This window comes from Pyxicephalus adspersus, chromosome 9 (genome assembly GCF_032062135.1).
Source record: "Pyxicephalus adspersus chromosome 9, UCB_Pads_2.0, whole genome shotgun sequence".
NCBI classification, from domain to species: domain Eukaryota; kingdom Metazoa; phylum Chordata; class Amphibia; order Anura; family Pyxicephalidae; genus Pyxicephalus; species Pyxicephalus adspersus.
In genome coordinates this window covers 38270713-38293652 of record NC_092866.1, presented here as the reverse complement: position 1 = coordinate 38293652, position 22940 = coordinate 38270713, and the positions used below count along the sequence as shown (strand labels likewise).

Below are 22940 nucleotides of genomic sequence, written 5' to 3'. Positions count from 1 at the left end.
GATGCAGTTCTTACCTCAATTCAGGTTTATCCTCTGTACTTTTTTCCTTACCCCTAGATGTCCTAATTTTTCAGGCTGAATGATGACCTGCTACCCACTTCCTCTGAGCCAAGGTTGTCATGGACCCACCCCCTGCATTCAGGATTTAGACAAAAATTGCACTGCACATAACTGCATAAGTGCCATTCAGTGCTGGAGTAAGGACCATCCACCACCATAGGAGTAAAGGAAGAATACCACCAGAACACCCATGAAAATAATATGTATTTTTTTAAATGCTGGGGGGAGGTGTCAGGGTTAAAATCTTGGTAAGAAACCTGGTGGCTATTAGTACCTTCTGACTATTATGGATCTTCTTGTTTCAATACTTAAAGTCCTTGACCCATAAAAAAAGAACAGATAAAGATTTCTAACTTTTCCTTGACCTTATCTTATCTGATGTCTTGCTCTAGGTCAGAATATTAGCCATCTCATGGAAATTTTCAGAAGTCAGGGCATAGAAGTTTACTTTGGTGGAGACAGAGAGTATTATTATCCTGAAAGATGTTGTAATCTTTCATTACTCCAAAACACAATCTAATTGCAACGTAAAACAAATATTTAATGTATAATTTAAAAAAAATATCCAGAACTCCTCTTTATTATCCAGATATAACAGTATAGGAGAATCAGACAATGGTGCAGCCAATGCTTTATCTTGGCAATGTTTTGATGGACATAGAAAATTGATTTGACTTTTCAAAAAAGCCAGTAAAATATCAAAATAATCTGGCTGAAGGCAGAAAACCAGTTTTTAGATGAATAATAGCCATGAGATTAAGGTAAAAACTTTGAAAAACATTCTCAAGGACTTCAGTTTATATACCTGTAATATATTATCATTTCATGGGGACTATAGGAGTGCAGAGTAGGCAGAGTAGTGGCACTTTGGTAGTATTGAAACTTTTTAAAGCAGAATTTTAGGAAATCTGTTAATTCTTTTTTAACCACTTTCCCCTTTATCTCGATTACGTGGGGCAGAAGTGCTCCGTCCACCCAACCTCTTCCTCTTCTTGATTTTTAGCCCTTTTCTTTTTTCTCCTGTCTCATCCCCAGTTTCTAATTTACCTATCCCTATCTCACTTTGACTATCAGAGGATTCATCAATAAAAGCCAAATTTTCACCCCACTCCATAGCTCGTCTTCCAGCATCCTCTGTTCTCATTGCAGGAGTGTGTGGGGGTGTCTGTGGAATCATTGGAGAAGATGTTGGAGGTGTTTGTGGTTCTTCATTGTCCTCCTCTTCTTCTTCTCTCTCGCCTTCTTCATCTCCTTCTACATTCATTTGTTCATCTTGCTGTTTTTCTGGATCTTGTGTAGCCTCTTTCTGCCGAAGCATTCTATCTTGAAAGTTAAGGCTTATACCACGGTGGGGAAGTTTAATATCAGCAGTCATACTTGCTGTCCAGTTGGCTGCATGGGCTGTTAGACCACCCATCTGAAAGAAAAAGTAAGGTCTTCAGATACTTTTCATGAATTGCTTACATAAACTTTTACTCTCATTATACGTATACATCTTGTTTGTATCTTGTAACAATTCTGTTTATGTAATGTAAACCTATGGGTCTATTTTTAAAGCAGTAAATCTGACATTAACTGAAACATGATGAAGAATTATTTACAGCCATCAAAACATATGGACCTGGAAGATTCTTCACCAGGTAATGTTTCAATAAATGTCAGATTAACTGCTTTAAAATTAGATCCCCTAGGCCATGGTTTCTCAACTTTTTAATATGGGTAAACCCTATAAATAAAGTTCAAGTCTTCAGGGAACTCCTGCTATATTTACTATATCTACAGCTCACAGTACATTAGTGTGGTGGTCACTAGGAAGAATGCCTCTTTCATTGATGGCAATTGGGAAGAATTTCACCCTTACATTGGAGGTCACATAAGCTGACCTGAGGGGCACCGATTGATCATTGTGTAAGAAACCCCTAGTATCCTCTGGAATCCTTGTTGAGAAACACTTCCCCTATATTATAAAGATTGGCCTAAATTCCAAAGTATAGTAGGGAATTAACGTCCCCATCTATTTTACTATCTGTTGTGCTATATTAATCCTGTTTATTAATAATAATAATAATGATAATAATATTAATATCAAGAATATTGCATACTATATGCCTAGCTTAGTAAGGGCTTGTTCAGGTTTTTTAGTGGTAATATCATTTGAAAACGTTTGCAAAAAATAGTTAACATTGGACCGAATAGGTGTATCCATTATTCTTAATTTGGCAGGCGGCAGCATTTCTATGCAATTTTCTGGATGTCGAATGCCAGGAGCGGTTTGCCACCTCTGCCGCCTTGATAGAATTTAATCGGAAGTGTTTAAAAAAGTCTAAATAGGCTTGTACAGGCATTTGCAACTGGCTGTACCATTGTTTTGGGTGTTTTAATTGCCTAGTATAATGCCGCCTATACAGGCAGTAAGTTTTTACCAAAGGTCTGATCAAGTGTAGAGAAGTGGGCTTTGAAATGGGGGGTTCACGGAGGAGCAAATAGTCATAAAATTATTTGGTAGTGATCTACAAAGCTGAAGTCCACATTCAATCTGTAATCTCTGTTACTTTTATCTCTGTGTCAAACAGTATTATCATTTCTTTACCGTTATTCTACGTTATAGAAGATTTCTCTGGAAAAATCAAGCACAAAGAACATTTCCACAGACACAAAAGCAATCCTAGGACAATGGAATGTGGCAATTATTAAAAAAGGATGTAATCCTAAACTGGTTATATAATAACAGACTGCAACTTACATCCATGATATCTACCCAGCACATTTTATACAATTTATTTCTAAATGCTGAAAATGTGAGTTTGTGTGGTGGTGTGGGATGTGTGGGTGTGTGGATTACCTTCCAAAAAACAGAAACATTTATCTTCAGAATTGTGGGTACAGTAATCTGATGATCAGCATCATTTTAGTGTCCCAGACTATCCCAAGGCCAGACTATCACTAAGTGGCAGCATTTAGAACAGGATCAGGCAAACTATGGCCTGTTGGGATTTTTAAACTGGCGCGCTTTTACATGTAGTTTGTATCCGTTTATAAAAACATTCTCCATCCATCTGATACAGGCTGGCCCATCTGTCAAATTTTAAAACTCATTGTGGCCCCTGAGCCAAAAGGTTTGCAAGAAAAGCGAAATATTGGGCTTGTAAAGCCTCTTGAAATTAGTGTAACTCCTGCCAAAATGTTTTTTTTTTAGTTGGAACATTGCGGAAGAGAAACATTGACACATTTTTTTGGAATCTGTTTCCCAGTTGGTAAGATTTCACTGCTTTTCCTCTTACCAGGATGTCTACTCATCATGAAAGGAAATCCTAACTCAGTTGTTAGCTATTCTGTTTGGAAGACATCCCTTTTATCCTGTGCAATAACAACTGTAAATCATGCATTTCTCCCACAATTTCTGGTGGTAATCATGGTCAACAGGACAACTAACGCAATTAGGTCTCTCCAATAGTGAAACATGTAGAAGTATAAAACTTGCAAAATTATAAAACCCTTTCTCACGAAATTTAAAACAAAAAAAATGAATTACAAATTTTGAGAAAAGTTACACTTTATATTGCTTAAAGCAAACCAAAGTTTATTCATCCTTGTTTATTTCTCATTCAGTTAATACAGAGAAATGTAAATTGTTGTGCATATCTACAGAACACCACAGACCCTAATAAATATTTCATTTTTTTTCATTATTAGCTAAAAGAAAAATAAGGAACCACAATAAAATAGCAATGTGCATTATCTCTCAGCAGTTATTTAGATTTGCATTGTTAAGTTGAAAAAAGACATACGTCCATCAAGTTCAATCACTAGGGAAGTAAACCCCACATAAAAACACTAAATACATAGTTGGTCCAGAGGAAGGAAAAAAAGACCCTGGTACAATTTGCTCCAACAGGGGAAAAAATCCTTCCTGATTCATTAAGGCAAACGGATGTTGCCTGAATCAACAGCCTCTGTTGTCTTTAATTTAGGTTTTAGGGATGCTGAAGTCAGATGGTAGTTGTAGATGAATGTATTTTTCTCTTCTCTTTAATGGAAAAGCCAAATTTAACTCTAATGGAGACCTGGAAGGTGCACATAATCCCATCCTAATGGCACTATTCCTTTTTAATCTATTGAACTAATAACCATGTGTAAATGTTTATTATTACAAATATATAGGTTTCCAAAGTATTTTCTGTAAAAAAATATCATGTTTACCTCTGCTCGCGTTTTTCTAGACAAAACTCTCAGCCAGTTCCCAATCATTGTCAAGATAGAAGCAAAGTAGGCAAGGCCAAGCAATATCCAGAACCAGACCAGAGGTTTGTACCACATGTACTCCTTACCAGCGCTGTCTCCTGCAAATTGACATGTGAATTAGAGATACCCATACTCTATTATAGCACATTATCTGTAGATCTATACATCCTACATTAGTTGCCTATTTGGAATCTGATTTTGAGTACTCATAAAATACGAAGCTGTTACTTTGAGCATGGTGAATCAACTCAAACAACCAGATTTTACATTACTTTTTATTTGTTGCTAATATTTACATGCTGCACTTTGGTAGATAAAGCAAACTGAAGAAACAGACAGCTTCTAAGTTGCTGCCAGGATATAGCACATTGTCAGGTTCATTGTATTCAAATGTAATAAATTGGTTATAGCCACAGTGTAGCAAAGAGCTTAATTTTAAAAGAGATGATCGTCAGCTACATTTTCCAAGTTAGCAACCAAGTTTTTCCAAATTCAAGGGGTGCTTATAAAAGTGACATTCCAAAATCACAGTTTGGCAGATAAAAGAATGGCAATGTTCTTGATTAAGAGTGGTAGGCTGATAGACCAAAGCAACCGCTGCTTAAGATTCAGATGATCATAATTTTCCTCTGCTTGTCCTTTTAATATTTTGATACTGTATGTCTTGCTTTTTTTCTCATAGAATCAAAAAATCTAATGTGTAATATTTGTTGATCATATTATCTCTGATACAGTCAGGCATTTATTTTATACCATATTTATATTCATTTAACATGATCCAAACTCTATTACTATTGTAAACTCCTGCTGGTTTCACAGTAACCTACTACAAAACTTTGTACCACAAGCTTCAATAGCTTACTAGACTTGTTCCTTTTGGCAAGAAAATTGTAATGCTATATTTACTATGGTTCCATATTCATAGTACTGACAACATCTCCTGGTCATCTTTAAACCTAAATTTTAAAATCCTAGATAAAACTCTTGCTCTATCTCCTAATTCTGTCATAGATTCTCCCCTTTCAAAAAGACCAGGTTGGGTAAATTCCTCTTGGCCAGCCTAATAATATCATATGTAAAACATCCCTTCTACTCCACTCTATTAAATGACCACAAAGCCCAGCTTTTCTCCTCTTACTCTCCTACTTTACATAAAATAGACATTTGACTCGGTCTCCTTGACATGTTTTATGTTCTTGGGGAACTGGGCTTTAGCTCAAACGTTTTAACATGGCTATCACCCCTCTCTCAAACTTATGTAAACTTTACAGGTTTTAACTCAAACCCCAGATCTGGAAAAAAAAATTTATCTTCCCCCACAAACTTTATCCAACCACTGCCTTCACATGAGTTTCCCACTCCCATCCAAGGCATCCACAATAATGATGCACTATTTAAAGCCAATTACCCTGCTATGCTGACAGAGTTGACTAATCTACTGTCTATTTGCAGCGTTTACCCAACTGAAGAAACAGACAGCTTCTAAGTTGCTGCCAGGATATAGCACATTGTCAGGTTCATTGTATTCAAATGTAATAAATTGGTTATAGCCACAGAGTAGCAAAGAGCTTAATTTTAAAACAGATGATCGTCAGCTACATTTTCCAAGTTAGCAACCAAGTTGTTCCAAATTCAAGGGGTGCTCATAAAAATCAAAAAATCTAATGTGTAATATTTGTTGATCATATTATCTCTGATATAGTCAGGCATTTATTTTATACCACATTTATATTCATTTAACATGATCCAAACTCTATTACTATAGTAAACTCCTGCTGGTTTCACAGTAACCTACTACAAAACTTTGTACCACAAGCTTCAATAGCTTACTAGACTTGTTCCTTTTGGCAAGAAAATCGTAATGCTATATTTACTATGGTTCCATAATCATAGTACTGACAACATCTCCTGGTCATCTTTGAACCTACATTTTAAAATCCTAGATAAAATTCTTGCTCTATCTCCTAATTCTGTCATAGATTCTCCCCTTTCAAAAAGACCAGGTTGGGTAAATTTCTCTTGGCCAGCCTAATAATATCATATGTAAAACATCTCTTCTACTCCACTCTATCAAATGACCACAAAGCCCAGCTTTTCTCCTCTTACTCTCCTACTAAACTGGGCTTTAGCTCAAACGTTTTAACATGGCTATCACCCCTCTCTCAAACTTATGTAAACCTTACAGGTTTTAACTCAAACCCCAGATCTGGAAATAAATATTTATCTTCCCCCACAAACTTTATCCAACCACTGCCTTCACATGAGTTTCCCACTCCCATCCAAGGCATCCACAATAATGATGCACTATTTAAATTTTTTTTTTTTGTCACATGTACCATTTAACTAACCAGATAGTGTCATATAGCCAAATAGCTGAATCAGTCTCAGATGAAGAATAAATAAAAAAGGGGACTTTCATCGGCCATAAATACACAGCTGAATAGCTTATAAAATTAAAATCCCAGCTTTAATAAACACAAACCAATAAAATGCTCATAACAAGCACTATACACATTGTACCTATTAAACTTATCAACTATAGAATGACTACATTTTGATAAACATATTGGCATATGTCATATTTACATATATTTGGCCTATGTTATTAAAGTTCTCCAATCCATTCCAGGCTTGCTGGATCACCCAGGTTCTCTCATAATGGTTTACCTTCATCAGTCTTGGAGAGCTTTAAAAAAATCAGACACATTGTATAATACCCTGTGGTACCTGCTATCAGTTTAGACACCCACTGTAAACCCACACAATGCACAGTCAGGAGACTGGAGTGGGATGTATAATAAACTCAGACAGACAGACTTGTGCGGGTACCTGATAGTCTTATAAATGGAAAAATAATTCAGTTTATATCTGGTAAATGCTAGAATAAATAAACACAATGTGCTAGTGCTCATATCATTTCATAAACCCATATTCAAATCCAAGAAATTAATTATACCTGGGTTCTGAAAATTAAAACTGCATAATATTATAATCAATATGCCCAAGCCAATGTTGGCTATGTACCCAGCTGAGACTTGTTCACTGAATGAAAACAATGTATTGAAGTTATTGACAATTCACCAGCTATAAAAAAAGATTTGTGGGCTGCCATTAATGAACTATCCTCCAGAAACTGTTAATCCCCTAGCTGTCACATTGTCTAAACCCAAAATGTAATATTTTATAGTTTTCCAGCCTTTAGACGCGGCATAGCATTAGTTTTCTTTTTTCAGGCTAAGTACAGCATATATGCAATTGTAAATTGATATTCTCTGACCCAAATACTAAGTGGATCCATACTTATAGTGAAATAGTCATAGTGGGTCCACACTTGCATATTTCCATTTTAACCTTCTCTCCCATCACTAGTGTGTCTGCTTTCCCTATAATGGTATCTGTTCTCCACCCTTAATAAGAGTCCTATATTGGTTCCCATTTTCCAAGCCTCTCCCCCAACTCTTGCACCTGGTAAAAACTTCCACAGCCCTACCCCTATATTTTCTTAGCATCCAACATTAAGGATTCCTAGCTGCTTTCCCTATTACTCCCCCACCCCCTGAATGATGATCAGTGCAGCAGGGAAGCATGAAATAAACAATTGGTAACAAAAAGGATGAGAAAGCTAAATGATGATTTTGTGTGTTGATGCCTATTAATTGTCCAATCACCAGGCTGGTGTAGGTTGGTGAATTGCCAAATTACAGTAAGTAAGAGGGAAAGTACCTATAATGTAATTCAGCTTTATATTTGTCTGAAGTCTTAAAGAGAAACTAAACTCAAAAGTCACCCAAAAAAAAAAAATCTCTTACCTTTAATACCGCAGGGCAGTAGATTGGTCTAGTGGTCTCTTCCATCAGGTCCTGCGTCGTTCCTCCAGAGCACCCAAGAGCCTCCCGGGATGTGTGACGTAGGTATCCCGGGAGGCTTTGCACACCCATTCAATTGGGGGGGGGGGTGCTGCACTCTTTTTTTTTAAAAAAAATGGTGTTGCACTTAAAAAAAAAACAAACGATTAGAATTTTTTCTTACATAAAAGGGTTGTCTACCCTTTTATGTAAAGTGAAAATTGTGAGTTTAGGTACGCTTTATTAAAAGCCTACAAGATCTGTCCATCCACAAAGCACTTATCAAATAATCAAACTATTTGCTGTTTACCCAATTCTGAACACAGGTTTCAGAGGGAATTAATATATTAGCAGGATTTCTAGTCTCCCTTTTACATATGTTTTATAGGTCTATACTTGCCTGATTTGGAAAAAAAAGCATGTGCTTATGATATGCTCTATATAAAAGGCAATTTAAGAAAGTTAAGCCACTGTGGGGCAGTATATATACATATACAGGTAGTCCTTGGGTTACATACGAGATAGGGACTGTAGGTTTGCTCTTAAGTTGAATTTGTATGTAAGTCGAAACAGGTAAATTATTTTTATAAATGCAATTAGGACAGATGATTGTCTCAACATATTATTAGGCAGCATGGTGTTGGTTACTGTATAAAACCCTCACTAGGAGTTAATTACAAACAAAGCAAAAAAAAAACAAAAAACGACCTGTATGTAAAAATGTATAAATTTAAAATATATACTGCAAATAAAACAAACCCAAAACCACTATGCTGGTGTTAAAGAGGAACTAAACTGAAAAGTGCTTAAAACAAAAAGAAAATCAACTTACCTTCAATCCCGCAGGGCAGTTCGATCCATCCAGAGGTGTCTTGCATAGGGTCCCGTGTCGTCCCGGCATCTGTCTCCGAGCCGGCGCACTGGGCGGCGCCATCTTCACCTCTTCTTCCTGGTTCTTCTTCCTACCTCACCCGACGCAGGCGTGAGATTCGGGGACGTAGGTTGGAAAAAAAACTTGCCGATCTCACTGTGCATGTGTGAGATTGGCAAATTTTTCTCTTTTCAAGAAAAGGCTCCTTCTGCCCATGCCTGGGATGCTCGGGCATGCACAGAATGAGCATCCAAGAGCCTCCCGGAATGCTTGACGTAGGTATCCCAGGAGGATTTGTGCTCCCATTCATTCAATAGAGAATTAGGGGGCAGTGCTGCACTTTTTTTTTTTTTTTTTTAAAAAGGGTGTTGCATTTAAAAAAACCCTAAACAAACAAAGTTTCTACTTTTTGAGTTTAGGTACGCTTTAAGTTTACTTACTGTGGAAGATTTAGGAAAGGATTAGAGAATGTTCACCCATCACAGTTTATGTTCAATTTGCAAAGTTAATGATGGTAAATAAATTCACTATCATGAAATAAAATGTCTTTTTTTACATATAAGTATAACATATAAAAAGTATTGCTTTGGTGCTCCACTGCGATAAGGTAATAGGAAAAAAGCTTTAGTATTTGCTCTTGGGACTTATTTAGGAACATAAGGACAGTTTAATAATAATAATCTTATCACACCTCAGCCATACCCCCATAACATTTTCTCATTATCAGTATGTCAAGCAGGCATATCCTAAATGAGGCGACAACTTTGCATTGAACTCAAAAGCAGTGCAGCATTACTGTCACACCATCACAACAAGCTGCATTACCTGGCAGGTATTTATGGGATTTTGTAGGGGGACTAACATAAATCAAAATTAGTGCTTTATCACATATTAATTAATCTTAAACCATATTCTTACTAATAAAATAAAATAGGTATTATTTTTATTCATATATTTAAATATTTACTAATATTTGTAAACCATTTCTGCAGGCACTTCTGAATATCCTGCCACCCATTGATTACCTGCTACGTAGTCTCCAAATCCAATAGTGGTAAGTGTGATAACTACAAAGTAGGTGGCCTCCAATAGGGACCATTGCTCAATTTCCTGGAAGATTATTGTTGGCAGAAGAACAAAGAGGACACAGCCAATAAGGATGAAGAGCACTGCTGAAATGACCCGTACAATGGTAGGGGAGACTCGCCATTTCTGTGAAAAGATAGAAAGATAGGAGCTAAACACATGTGTAAATGTATCCTGAACAGTTTTACTTGGACATTTGGCCAATGCTAAAAAAATTTGCATTATATGAACAGAAGTTAACGTCATTTTATTTTAATTAATTATTAAACTTAGTTGAAAAACTTGTTTTTCTCACAGGAAATGTACTAAACCACTGCACTACTTAAAAATTAACATTTTAGTAACTTTACATCCAGGTTTGCTGGATCACCGGGGTTCACTAATGAAGGTGCATTCCTTCTCTAGCCATGAAAAGTTGTAAAAAAGAGAAGAGAACCTGTTAGCACCTAAATATGTAGATTTTGACTTGTTTTCCAAGGTGCTTCAGGGCTGTCATTCTTATACTGGGCCTGATTTATGAAAGCTCTCCATGGCTGGAGAGGATACACTTTCATCAGTGAAGCTGGGTCATCCAGAAAACCTGACCTGGAGTGGATCTGGTCGAGGATTGAAAACATTTGCTAACAAACAGCAAATGGCTTTAAGGAAATCCATTCCAGGTTTGCTGGATCACCATGGTTCACTGATGAAAGTGTATCCTCTCCAGCCTTGGAGAGCTTTCATAAATCAGACCCATTGAGTCACTAGCCTTGAAAGTGTTTGGACGCTTAACATGACCTACCAGAGAGAGTTAATAAATAACCAAAAAAGCTGTGAAGTAAACTAAACTACAGGTCATTGGGTTCTGCTTTTAGACTGTATCTAGACTTATATAATAAACTGTGTCTGCCCTGTTATGTAGTCTTCTATATACCACACAGCTCTACCCACCTTGAAATTAATATACTAACAGACTGTCTCATGTGATTTTCTGTCTGCACAAAGTCCCAAGCACAACTCAAAATCTAATTGCAAAAGCACAAAAAATTCAATTTCAGTGCGGCAAATCAATGACTGAGCTCTTTCTGAGACAAGGTTCAGTTAATGTATCTTTACGCAAATACCTCCGGGGACTGTGAAAGAGGAGACAAGAAGTGAACAAAACTAAACACCAGCACACATACACCTTCAGTTTGATATGAATTCGCAAAAGAGATAGTCACTGATAAAAAAAAACTGTAAATCACAATAGACCAAAATTGTAATAATTGTGTATCTAACCCCCACAAAAATTTTTTTATACCATAGCATTTCAGCTGGTGGCTGCAGTATTTGTTTTTTGTTTTTTGGGTTTTTTATACCTTTATTTTCTCTTAGTAAATTTGCCAGTAATACACTTCACATCTTAGGTTGACTATGCTCACACCCAGTTTACTGAATCTATGCAGAAGCACCCTAGGACTGGACTACACAACATTTCCTCCCTCCTCTTCTCTATAACATAAAAGGATGAGGTTCTGCAATCAACAGAAATTGCTGAAAGCAACTAATAACAAATTACTAACCAATAACCAGTTGCAATTTTTATTAAAAAAAAACTTTCAATGGCAACAAAAGAAAACACAAAAAGAGGTACAAGTTAGGCTTTACAAATAAAATAAAGGCAAAGTACATTGCATTCATAGCTTCCCAGCAGCTTACACACACACACACCCCTCCTCACTGCTCTGCTGTCTGGAATGGGAAATGAAAGCCACCTGTAAGCTCCAGACAGACTTTCAGGGCTTATAAAAGGGGTATGGACCCCACCTTATCCTCAAAGGTGACAAAGCTGAGCCAATCAGAATGGAGTAGTGAGTGATATGACATATGATGATATTGTTCCTGGGAAAAAAAAACTATGCCTTTCATAGTAGTAAGGAAAAGGTACTTTAAATTATTTTTTTACATCACTTTCACATTTTCACATGCTTTTCATATCTTAGTTATTCTAATAATGTAGATTAACCATTTTAGGCAGAAATGATTACCATAAATATCAAATTAAAAACTATCTGAATATAAACAGAGGTACCTACTTTTACCTGAAAAAAAAACAGCTCAGTACACTGACCCAGGGCACAAAGTGTGTCTGCTACTGCTAATGTTCAAAATGGTGATCACTAGAAATATGAATAAAATTAGTGTGGATAAATACATTCATTGTGTGTTATTTTTAAACATTTATTTAAAAGGGGAAAAATTTACATTGGTTTGGTCTGTTTATTTTTTTCTCTTTTTTACAGGTTAAAGTATTTTGTACCTTTGGGTTGGTTTGGACCCTATACATGAAATGTTGACCCTATAGAGATACTGTTTATTAACTAAAATAATAATAATAATGGGTCATTTGTTTTTAAATTATCTTTAGTGCATGGTTGTTGGCAACCAGTGGATGGAGCTGTGGCCTCTTGTAAGGTGTGTAGAAAACTGGTTTATACACAAGTATATATGTAATTAGATTCATCATTAGATTGACTGGCAACTGTTATATATTGTACATTCATAACATTGGGAATCCACTATATTCATAAGATTGTATTAGAAAAGACATCAGTAAAGCAGAAATTTTGTGTAGCACTGCAAACTGAGCATCTGTATGCACCAAGCAAAAATGGCTGTCTCACAATGCACATACAGTAATACACTATATTTTATATGTTTTTACAGCTGAACATACTTCCTTATTTGTAACTTTCTATTACTTATCTTTGTAGGTATTTGCTGTGTGTTGGAACTGCTGCATAGTGATGTACATCTGGTAAAATAAAATATAGATATCACCTTACCAAGAATATCATTTCCACTTTTGCAATTCCTTTTCGGAGAGCAGATCCCAAATGGTCTCCTACACCTGCCAGCAGGATACCAAACAGTGGAATGCCAATTATTGCATAAAATATACAGAAAATCCGTCCGCCTTCAGTCTTCGGGGCATTGTTACCAAAACCTGTAAAGGACCATAAAAATAAATATTAAAAGAACATAATATTATCTTCATTGTTTATCCATTTCCCATTTTCTACCACATTTTAAACATTCATACAAAAGAAATGCAATATTCTATTAAGCCAAGTATTATATAATAGTCAAAGATATAGCAGGGAAAAAGAAAAAAGCATTTTATGTTCTTGGTCATGAGGAGTATATTCTGCATTATATTGTTTCCTTTTTATCTTATTTTAAGTTGTAATCATTGCCATAGGGTTATGTTCATGAATGGTAACACTTTCAAACCACATAAGCACAACTGGACAAGTTGCAGAGCGTCTGAAAATGTTCTGAAAGACAGTAATGTCCTTTGTAATATGTAGAAAGAGAAATGCTACCTCTGCCTATTTAAACTTAGCCTTATGCTCAGTTACTTGTAATCTGTTGTTTATTATAGAATGAAATGTACCCATTCTTGACAACATTTTTACCATACTGAAGTGTTACAAATTATGTATTTTTCGGAATCGGAATATTCTTATGGTACTAAACATTTAGGGGCACCCAACCCCAAACCATAAGTAAGGAAATACTACAGCAGAATCCAAACCATTAGGTTACAGTATGACAATCTGAGCATGTTCAGAGAGAAAGCCAATTTTAGGCTCCTAATTTGATAGTTGGAAAATGTCATCTTTGCTGATTAAGCAGAGATGAGCTGCCAAAGTGTGCTAATAAAAAACTCTTGGCATGTCCAATGGATGTGAATGATGGATACAAAAGCAATTTTCTGTGCATCACACTGTGTGTCTGATGGGACAATTCAAACACACAAGTGCATGTTATGCATATTGTGATTCCGTTGTGAGCTGTGAATTATGAAATTCTGCTTAGTATTGACAAAATGTTTCATGGCACATGCAGGACACATGATGAAACATAATTGATCTACTTGCTCAGGTCCAACAAAATCATCAAATAATGTCTTAGAGGAAGCTAATACAGTAAAAATGGTTGTAATTTGTAAAATGAACCATTGCATTTTTAATTGAATTATTACATTTGTAAAACAAAATTTTGTAGTTATTGGGGGTGGATTCATCAATGGGATAGATTATTTTATTAGAAATTTGCAAAGTAAACACAGGTCATTGAAGACGGTAAAGCTGTATTAACCCAATTCAATCATATGCGAGCAAAACTATAGTGCACATTCTTTACAAATGTTTTTGAGTTATTATTTTAACAATACTTGTACAAATAATCTTTAGGGGCCAATCCAATTAAATGGGACATTTCTTTCGCTGATAGTTTAAACTACTTTCTTTTAATAATATTTTTTAACTTAAAATTAATGTTTATTATTTATTTAATATTGATTTATATAGTTCAATTGTCTTCTGTGGAGCTAAACAATAAACTATATGTAGTAAACTAATCTAAATATTGAGGCAGATTCAAGCAACCTTGTAAATTATACAAAGAGGTGGGGTAAAGTGTATATACATAACATTTGTACGTACATTGAGGGAGATTATGTAACAGCACAACTGAACAGCACACTCAGTATATTGTAAACAATGGTGGAATATACAACTACTGTTTAGTTATACATATATGTAATACTACATGTAATTCTGATAAGATTTTTGACATTCAGTATATTACATCTTCATGTAATTTATTTTTACTCATTATTATATATATATATATATATATATATTGTGACAGAGTGTCCCTAAAAAATGTCAGGAAAAGTGTAATAATGGCTCCAGGGAGAAAAGAGTAGTCATTTGGGAAGAAAACCAGGTTCTTTAGGGTCCTGGAGCCGGCCAAGAAAAGTGAAGGGTGGGTTCCTTGGCCCAATCCTGACTGGGATATGTTCGCCTGGACTCACCTGGTGCAATTTAAAAAGGTGATCAGACAGAGGCTGGGAGAGCTAGTGTGTTCCAGGCATAAGAAGGAAACAGAGCTCAAGAAAAAACAATGTCCAAGCCTTACTATAAACTGTAGTTAACAGTATTGATATTCAGTCTATGTGTTAGAGAGACAGGGCACCAAGTGAGGTAGCCAGATGCCCAGCCGGGCTACTGTTTGTTTTTTGTTGTAAAGTTATGGAGAGTTTGCTGTAACCCCAAGTTGATAAACCTAAATAATATATATATAAATAATCAGTAAAGAAAATACTAGGAGAGCGACCTGCCCTTTTTAAGCTTAAAGGAGAATAAGGGTAGAAAACAAGCAGTAAAATAATGCTATAAGTGAACTGCATAATGGTAACTGACCCAATAAATCTGCTGTGGTCAGTACAAGGTTAGGTTTTCGCCTCCCCTGTGCACATATAAATGACACAAATATATGATTCAGTTACTTAGAGGTAGACCTGAGAATGAAAGTGACATTTCAGCAAAGTAAGATCAGGTTCTCTTTCTAGTCAAACGGGACTGGATGATCTGTAATACAAATCAATGCAAATCCAAATGAGTAGTTAGCTCTTTACCTGATGCTTTTATGATATAGTAATGTCACTAGCAACTGCAACCCAGGGGAGTCTATCCATAATCATTGTGTCTGTATTGGCTAGACTATAATCGAATATAATGTAATCTAAAGTAAGACTTGCAGTATTGAAAGCCTGCATCATCTCCACTTTTTAGTGACTGAATATAGCATGTGTGTAACGACACGTACAATCTTTTCATTTCATGTTGGTTGTTATTGCATAATAAGGAATTTATTATTAGCTGAAAACACCATATAAGATCTTAAAAAAAGACTTTTTAAATGATGTTTAATAAAATATAGTTTTGTGACTTCTATACCACATACATATGCTCTTCTATTATGTAAGTGTTTTTCTACAAAATTTTTAGGATCTCTCAGCACAGGATTGAAAATGAAGACTGATCTGTCAGAATGCAGAGCCCCAAGAGAGCACTCGATTTACTCTGAAGACATGAAACAGCAACCACGTGAATACAAAATCGATAGCGCGACTCAGAAACACGTGTTTTACATGACCTCACTCACAGCACTTACACACACGTCAGCCAGATACACAGAATTCTTATCTTACAGCTAAATCTCTATTTATTAGTACAGTACTACTAATAATAGTAATATGATATAGAAGTTTCCTGCCTTGTGTAATACTACTTTTTATCCTCTAGCATCCTGTATATTATACATCCAACTATTTAAGTCTGATCACACAAATTATTTTAGTTCTATTGATATGTATTATTATGTGAAGACCTAAACTATACATAATACTTAGTATTATGTCTTCTCTAGCATGATGATTTTACCTTGACTTTTAATATGCGTTGTTACATTCGCTAAGCCCTGTCAATGTTTATTTTGTTGATGAATAAGGAAAAACTGTGTCTAAATATCCAATAACATGTAATGGAAATGGCAAAAATTGCACATGATTAGATGGTGTATGGAAGTGAAAATGGCTTCATTGTATTAACTTATGTGAACATTTAGCTTGATAAATGAAAAATCATACATATATAGTAAATAAATCCAATGACCTCTTATATGCATTCTGTTGTCTTAAAATTATTTTGCATTGGTTTTGATTTACTAAATTAGTATATCAAGTTTATTATGGCTATTATCACTTAGCTTTGTAAATAAAGTGAAAATTCACTTTGCAAAGGATAAAATCACTTTAAAAAAACAGAATTTTAGTTGCATGTGATTGGATCGACGTCTGCACAATTTTCCCTATTTTATTAAGCGAAATGTGCAAGGTGGAACATGGACCACACCTTACGTAAATCAACCACATTGACTTATATTATGGTTGATGTTGTATTTGTTTATTCTATGCCTTGTTTATATGACCTGGATAGTGTATGCCTGTAAATTTAAATGTGTTGTGTATGAATTTTTTGGCATGACTTTTAGCTTGATTCAATTAATTATATTCTATAAGGGCTATATATGGATCACAACTATGGACTGTAGCCTCAAAAAAACCCAAAAACATTTTACATAAATTAAAATTAGCTTAATTCACAGAATTCCTAAAACAAAAAATGTAACCAAAAGTTTAAACGTTTTCCTAATCTATGCAAAATGTTAATAAAAGGATTGGTTATACATAATGTGCACTTTGGTATCAGTTATATAAATCAAGTACATTAAGTTATATATCTTGTGTATGCTCTAAATGTTTAAAATATTTTTTGTGATGTTTGTCGTTGGAACATTGGTAAAAATTGACCATTACCAATAGTGGTGATGACAGTTCCTGCAAAGAAGAAGCAACTTCCAATGTCCCACTGGGTGGTAACGTTGGTGCCATTCACTGCAATATCAGCTCCAGATCCCAGGGCTTCTTTCACCTGCTGTAGAGCCAAACAGTCAATAAATTTACATGCCATGATATCCCTCTTCTCGCAATATGTATCATATATCATCTTATCATATATAAGAAAATATACTATGTGTGTGTATATACTATGTGTGTGTATATATATATATAAAATATATATATATATACATTTTTCTAATTGTTAACACCTGTTGAAATGGTAAGTTAATAGTAAAACTATTAAAAACCTATATATATATATATATATATATATATATAGTTTATTTAGGGTGTTTTATATTCATTTATTTTCATGAGGAAGTTAGTAAAGGTTCTGCTAAAGGATATCTCATGTCAGGTATCCTTTAAAGGGTAGCTGTACTAAAACAAATAGATTATCTATAACACTGACTCACATTAGCTATATAGTTTTAGAAGTTTGATCATTCAAATAATGAGATAATAAAGACATAAAATTCTGATATAGCACACATTATTTCTAAAAGTTAGGTAGATTCTATTTTTGGGGAAATATATTTTTATAATTTCCAGCACCAAATCCTTTGCAGCTCCTGGAAATAGATCACAGGGCATCTCAGGGCTGCTGCAGTAAGTACTAAAAAAAGACAAAAGTCTGGACAGGTAGTTATGTACTAACCAGCAGCTGTCTGAAGTCCTTCTCTTTTTGATGCCTCAATAGTAAACAATCTCCATTTGAACTAAAGCTTATCATATCATATTAGAATCAATATCTAAATACTTGAATACACTCCATCTATGTGCTTTCAACACAATTTTGCCTCATCCCAAAGGGGCCATATATGTTTATTTTATTATTCAGAAAATAGTGACTTTAAGAGGCTGAAAACCAATTTTCAATTGATTAAAACATCTATTGATTAACATACCACATTAATTGTACATGCACATTAAAATAATTTAAAATCATAACCATAAACATATATATTTGACATAAGATCTTTTTGAGGTCCTAGTTGACCTGATATCAGTGAAATTGGCATTGTCCCTTTTTCTCAATTATTGGTGTATTCATCTAAATGGTTAAAATAGTTGAATTTGCTTGTTTTGGTTGAATTGCAAAAAAAAAGATCCTGCATGACTGCCACTTTTCCTTTTGTACCCCGCACCCAATGCCCGTGGGGATCACACAATCATGGAACTGACCATTCTACCTTAAATTGTAAGTTAGATTTAGATTTGTATAGAAAATAATTTTGTTTGTGGGTTGTAATATTGGTCACACAGATATCAAGTGGTAATGTGTATGTGTTATAGTTCTCTTATTGTTTCCTCCTGATGAAATGGACCGTTTCCACGAAACGCCTCAAGAAATGAACAAAGATCAATTAACAATACAGAGAGAATAATGTATATGATTTTAAATGATTTTAATGTGTATGCACATATCATATTAGTACTGGGCCAATATGCAAATGCCCTTCCACACCCCAATCCAGTCCTCTACTAAAGGAATGTTATGCATTCCTGCTGGAGGATTTTGGGTGTCTAGGTAGTTTATAAGGAATGCTGAAAAACAGTTTTCAATATACACCATAATACAGTTAAAAATAGGATTTGAAGAAAAAATACAACTTTAAAACATTAGGGCTCTAATTATAAAACAGGGAATAAGACATTCCCCCATGGAAATCTTCCAGGTCTATGTAATTCAATGGCAGTAATTGACGCCCACCAAGGAGTGTTTGAGGGAATGTCAGATTTACTGCTGTATAAATAGAGCCCTAAATTATTGCACCATACAACTATTTCCTAAGTATATATATATATATATATATATATATATATTTTAACTCTATTTCTACAGGATGCTTACAACACACAGCTAGCTCACACAACCCCTGGAGCACAATTAGCATTTACCACTGCAGTGCAAAGGTAGCCCCGCTGCATGGGTAGCTACACATATACTTCAATCATTTGATGTTTGCACTAAAGCATATTCAATTTCCTCAAGTCTCAACATTGCAATTGTATGTCAGGTAGGACCCCTGCCCATAGAACAATGTGACTTCTTTGATTGATCACTGCTACTACTGGCAGCTACCATTCAGAAAAAAACATTGGTAATATTTACAACATTTTACTTTTAGCTGACTAAAGCTGCTGCAATTAAAGAAACCCTACAATTAAAAATATATACACTGTATTTTTATTCCCAGCCTTAATTAACTCTGTCCCTCCTTCCTCCCTTAGCTGTTATTTTTTGGCTGATTTTTTTATTTCCTATTTTTTTAATTAATGTTTTCAATTTGTTTTGTGTTATTGGTTTTTGCCCCCAACCAAACTAGGGGAAAAACCTTTTATTTAAAAAAATATATTATTTTTACAAAACAACACTACCAAAAGCCTTGTTCGACCCTCCCCCAATGAACAATATATGTATTAATGTATTCTGTAATACTTTGCTAGTTTGTAAAAATTGCTCTGGCCCATAGGTTATATAAAGGGAAAATGGCTAAAGCTAAGCACTAGACAAAAGTTTTCTTTCTTTTTTCATTGTTTGGGATTGATCAATGATTATAATATATTTTTAATAATAAATGCTGTGTCCCAGTTAGGAAGATTCTCCCTTTTTTTCTGTTCTGGTGCCAGTAAATCAAGGAACTCTAACAAATTGAATTACAAAAAATACATCAATAACCTCCGACCTAACCCTTTCCACTCCCAACTCTTTTCAAAACTGAACAAAATATACTTTATATTTCTATATAAATACATTTGATATCTAGGGACATTAAGGTCTTTATCTAATAAAATGCCCATGGCCTTATACATGAAACTACAGCAACTAATTACATATTTGTCTTTAATCAGAATTTTCAGAACATTTGTATTGGTAAGAACTTTGTCCTTGAGTTTCTAAATCTGCACACTGACCGCTCATGTATTTTTTAAAATTTAAATGTGTTTTTCATTGTATAGGATGAAACAGGAGGTACTGGAACACACAAAAAGGTAGAGGATCACCCAAAACCCCCAGGTGTAACGAATTAAGGCAGTATTTGGGTATCAAATAACAAAATGACAAAAGACTATCACTATGAGGTGTCAGGGGCTGAACTGTCCAGCGGGGTTTAGCTACAACAAAAATATTATTTTGGTGGACTAAGCATTTGGATAAAAACATTTTTTACAGGAGGGTTGCCAAACCCTTTAGCATAAAATAATTATTTTATGGATAAAATGGGATTTAACTAAAACAATATTATTTATCCAATATAAAAGACGGCACTGATCCTGATAAAACCAATTACATGATTAATTTTTTTTCTGACAGCAGAATAATAGAACAAGCACTGGTATATGACTGGTTAAATATAGTTAAAGCTAACCAATTTTGCATATGGTTTAGAGATATTTATTTAGTTAAATTAGCACAGTCCAGTCCAAAACCATGTAACTAACATAATATTTACAATAAGGATAAAACAGCAATACTAATTTTATATAAATATAGCTATAAATAAAATACTTGTATATACAGAGTATGCATCATTCATTCTATAGTGTGTCCATATAAAATGTATTCATACAGTCCAAGGAACACAGTAAATTGTGTGAAATTATAGACATGATGCATTAGCAGTGGAATATATCTGCAACAGATGATGCTGTCAAACTCATTGAATTGCTCAAAGTGTCAAACTCATATGAATGGTACACAGTCAGTCAATACACATTGAGGTGTGGCTTTGTTTTTAGGACTTCTCTAACAGTCATCAGCCCTTGTATTGACAGCTATCAACATTTGCAGTTGACATATCTATTCAGCTACAAAACCATTTGTATGGGAGATGTGACACATCATTATGTGAATGTAGTCCTGCTTCCACTGTCCTCCAAAGATTCTGCAGAGGGACCATATTTTAACTTGGTTATCACAATTATTGGTCAAATCTAATATAGGTTAGGATCACTGCAGCCGAGTCAGCCTAGTCCAGCACCATACTGTAAGTGTTATTCAGGGGCTGATTTGTACCTAATGGCTTGCAATATATTAATGACATATATGAATGTGTTGGAAAGCCTGTGATATGATTGTGTGCCTACAGGCTACAGCTATGACAATCCAGCCCTTACCATTATCCTGACTCCACCCTGTTTAACGATAATACTAAACACAGAGTAGTATGGATGGGGACCCTTATGAAAAATGTATCATTCTCTTGCAGACAATGAACTGGGTGAGTGTTACTAAAGGACAAAACACAGACAAAACATGAGAGTTACTAAATAATGCAGAATAACAGAGTGAGTGAGTACAAATTACCGTGTGTCTATACAATTCTAGTTATTTTCTTTGCCATCAACTGAGTTGATCATTGAACAGTCAATTTTTTGTACCTTTCATTCATGTCTTCCTTTTGATAAAATTAAAATGCATGGCTAAAGAGTTACAATATTTGTCCAATGAAGCAATGCATTTCCATAAGCCTTCAAGTATCCCAAAAAAGTAACGTTTTAGTGAACGAATAACTAATTTTGTTAATGTACATTTAGTTGCATATTTTTTTTAACAATAGGAAAAACAACATGACCTTAAAATATTTATATACTGAATACTTAAACATTGGAATACTGCCTATATTTACTATGTTATTGTCATCCAGAAGATAGCCAGACATGGAAACTTTTCTTACTTCAAACTAAATATTTCCTCTTCTATTTCTAGGAATACAGAGCACTCTTTTTCTACAAAAAACTATGGCCTTAATTTATTATCAGAAGAACAAGCACATACAATTTTGAATGATCTTCAGTTGGATTTAAACTTTTATGAGTTCAGTTTAACCCAAGCAATAAAAGATTACTTTTGGCTGTTTACACAGACCATGATATGTTTTTCAAAGTTTATATTCATAACATGCATATCTATGAACCCAATAGTCTATATCTATTGCTCACCAACACAAATGTGTCCAAAGAGTCTTCCTGTACACATGAGTTTTCTGTAAGGAAATTAGCACGGTGTCTTGCAAGTAAATCCTGCTGCATAGCTTCATGGGGTTGTTCAAGCTTCTGGAAGACTACTGCTCCTGTAACCAGGTACCCCAACACAATACCAAACAATGCCAACACAGTCTTCTTCTTCATGACGTTTTTGCTGCCCAAAAGAACCTCGTCAACTCCAGTTTGATCTCCCAGTAATATTGAATCCTGGGAAGAGCAGGAAAGCGGGTATAGGAAGCTTCCAGGAATCTGTCCTATGGGGGAGTGACAAGACACTAAAGAGAGAAGAAAAAAAAAGAACACAAAAAAGTTTATTGTGAGCAAAAACAACAGCAGCTACATAAATGTACAACTTGACTGACTCTGTAACTATGTAACTTTTAACATGATGATTGGGGTAACTTTTAAATGGCCAAAATAAATCATCTACGTTATCTATTGGTGTGGCAATACCTACTAAAATATGATTGACGAGGATATAGATGATAAAAGCAAAGTAGTTTAAAGGGCATAACTTATTTTCTAAAAAAAAAATCAAATTAATGGATATTTTGTTGTCCTTGTTGCA

The 22940-nt window shown here is 34.8% G+C and overlaps 1 protein-coding gene across 1 annotated transcript; it reads right to left on the bottom strand.

Moving 5' to 3' along the window:
* Positions 1-52: 52 nt before the first annotated feature.
* Positions 53-22639, bottom strand: KCNK4 (potassium two pore domain channel subfamily K member 4). The gene is made up of 6 exons (XM_072422678.1): positions 22328-22639; positions 17297-17414; positions 12912-13072; positions 10044-10230; positions 4261-4400; positions 53-1477 (listed from the first exon to the last, which is right to left on the bottom strand). Exons 1-6 carry the CDS (start codon positions 22514-22516, stop codon positions 983-985), a joined length of 1290 nt encoding a protein of 429 aa, XP_072278779.1. The 5' UTR covers positions 22517-22639; the 3' UTR covers positions 53-982.
* Positions 22640-22940: the final 301 nt, after the last annotated feature.

Bases quoted from the DNA above. Each gene is read 5' to 3' on its own strand.
- KCNK4 (XM_072422678.1), bottom strand. From the start codon at position 22,516: ATGAAGAAGAAGACTGTGTTGGCATTGTTTGGTATTGTGTTGGGGTAC. The intron at 4,401-10,043 runs GTAATCAATGGG...GTCAATTTGCAG, and splicing joins ATTTGGAGACTACGTAGCAG to GAGACAGCGCTGGTAAGGAG. The intron at 1,478-4,260 runs GTAAACATGATA...TTTTTCTTTCAG, and splicing joins CTAGAAAAACGCGAGCAGAG to ATGGGTGGTCTAACAGCCCA.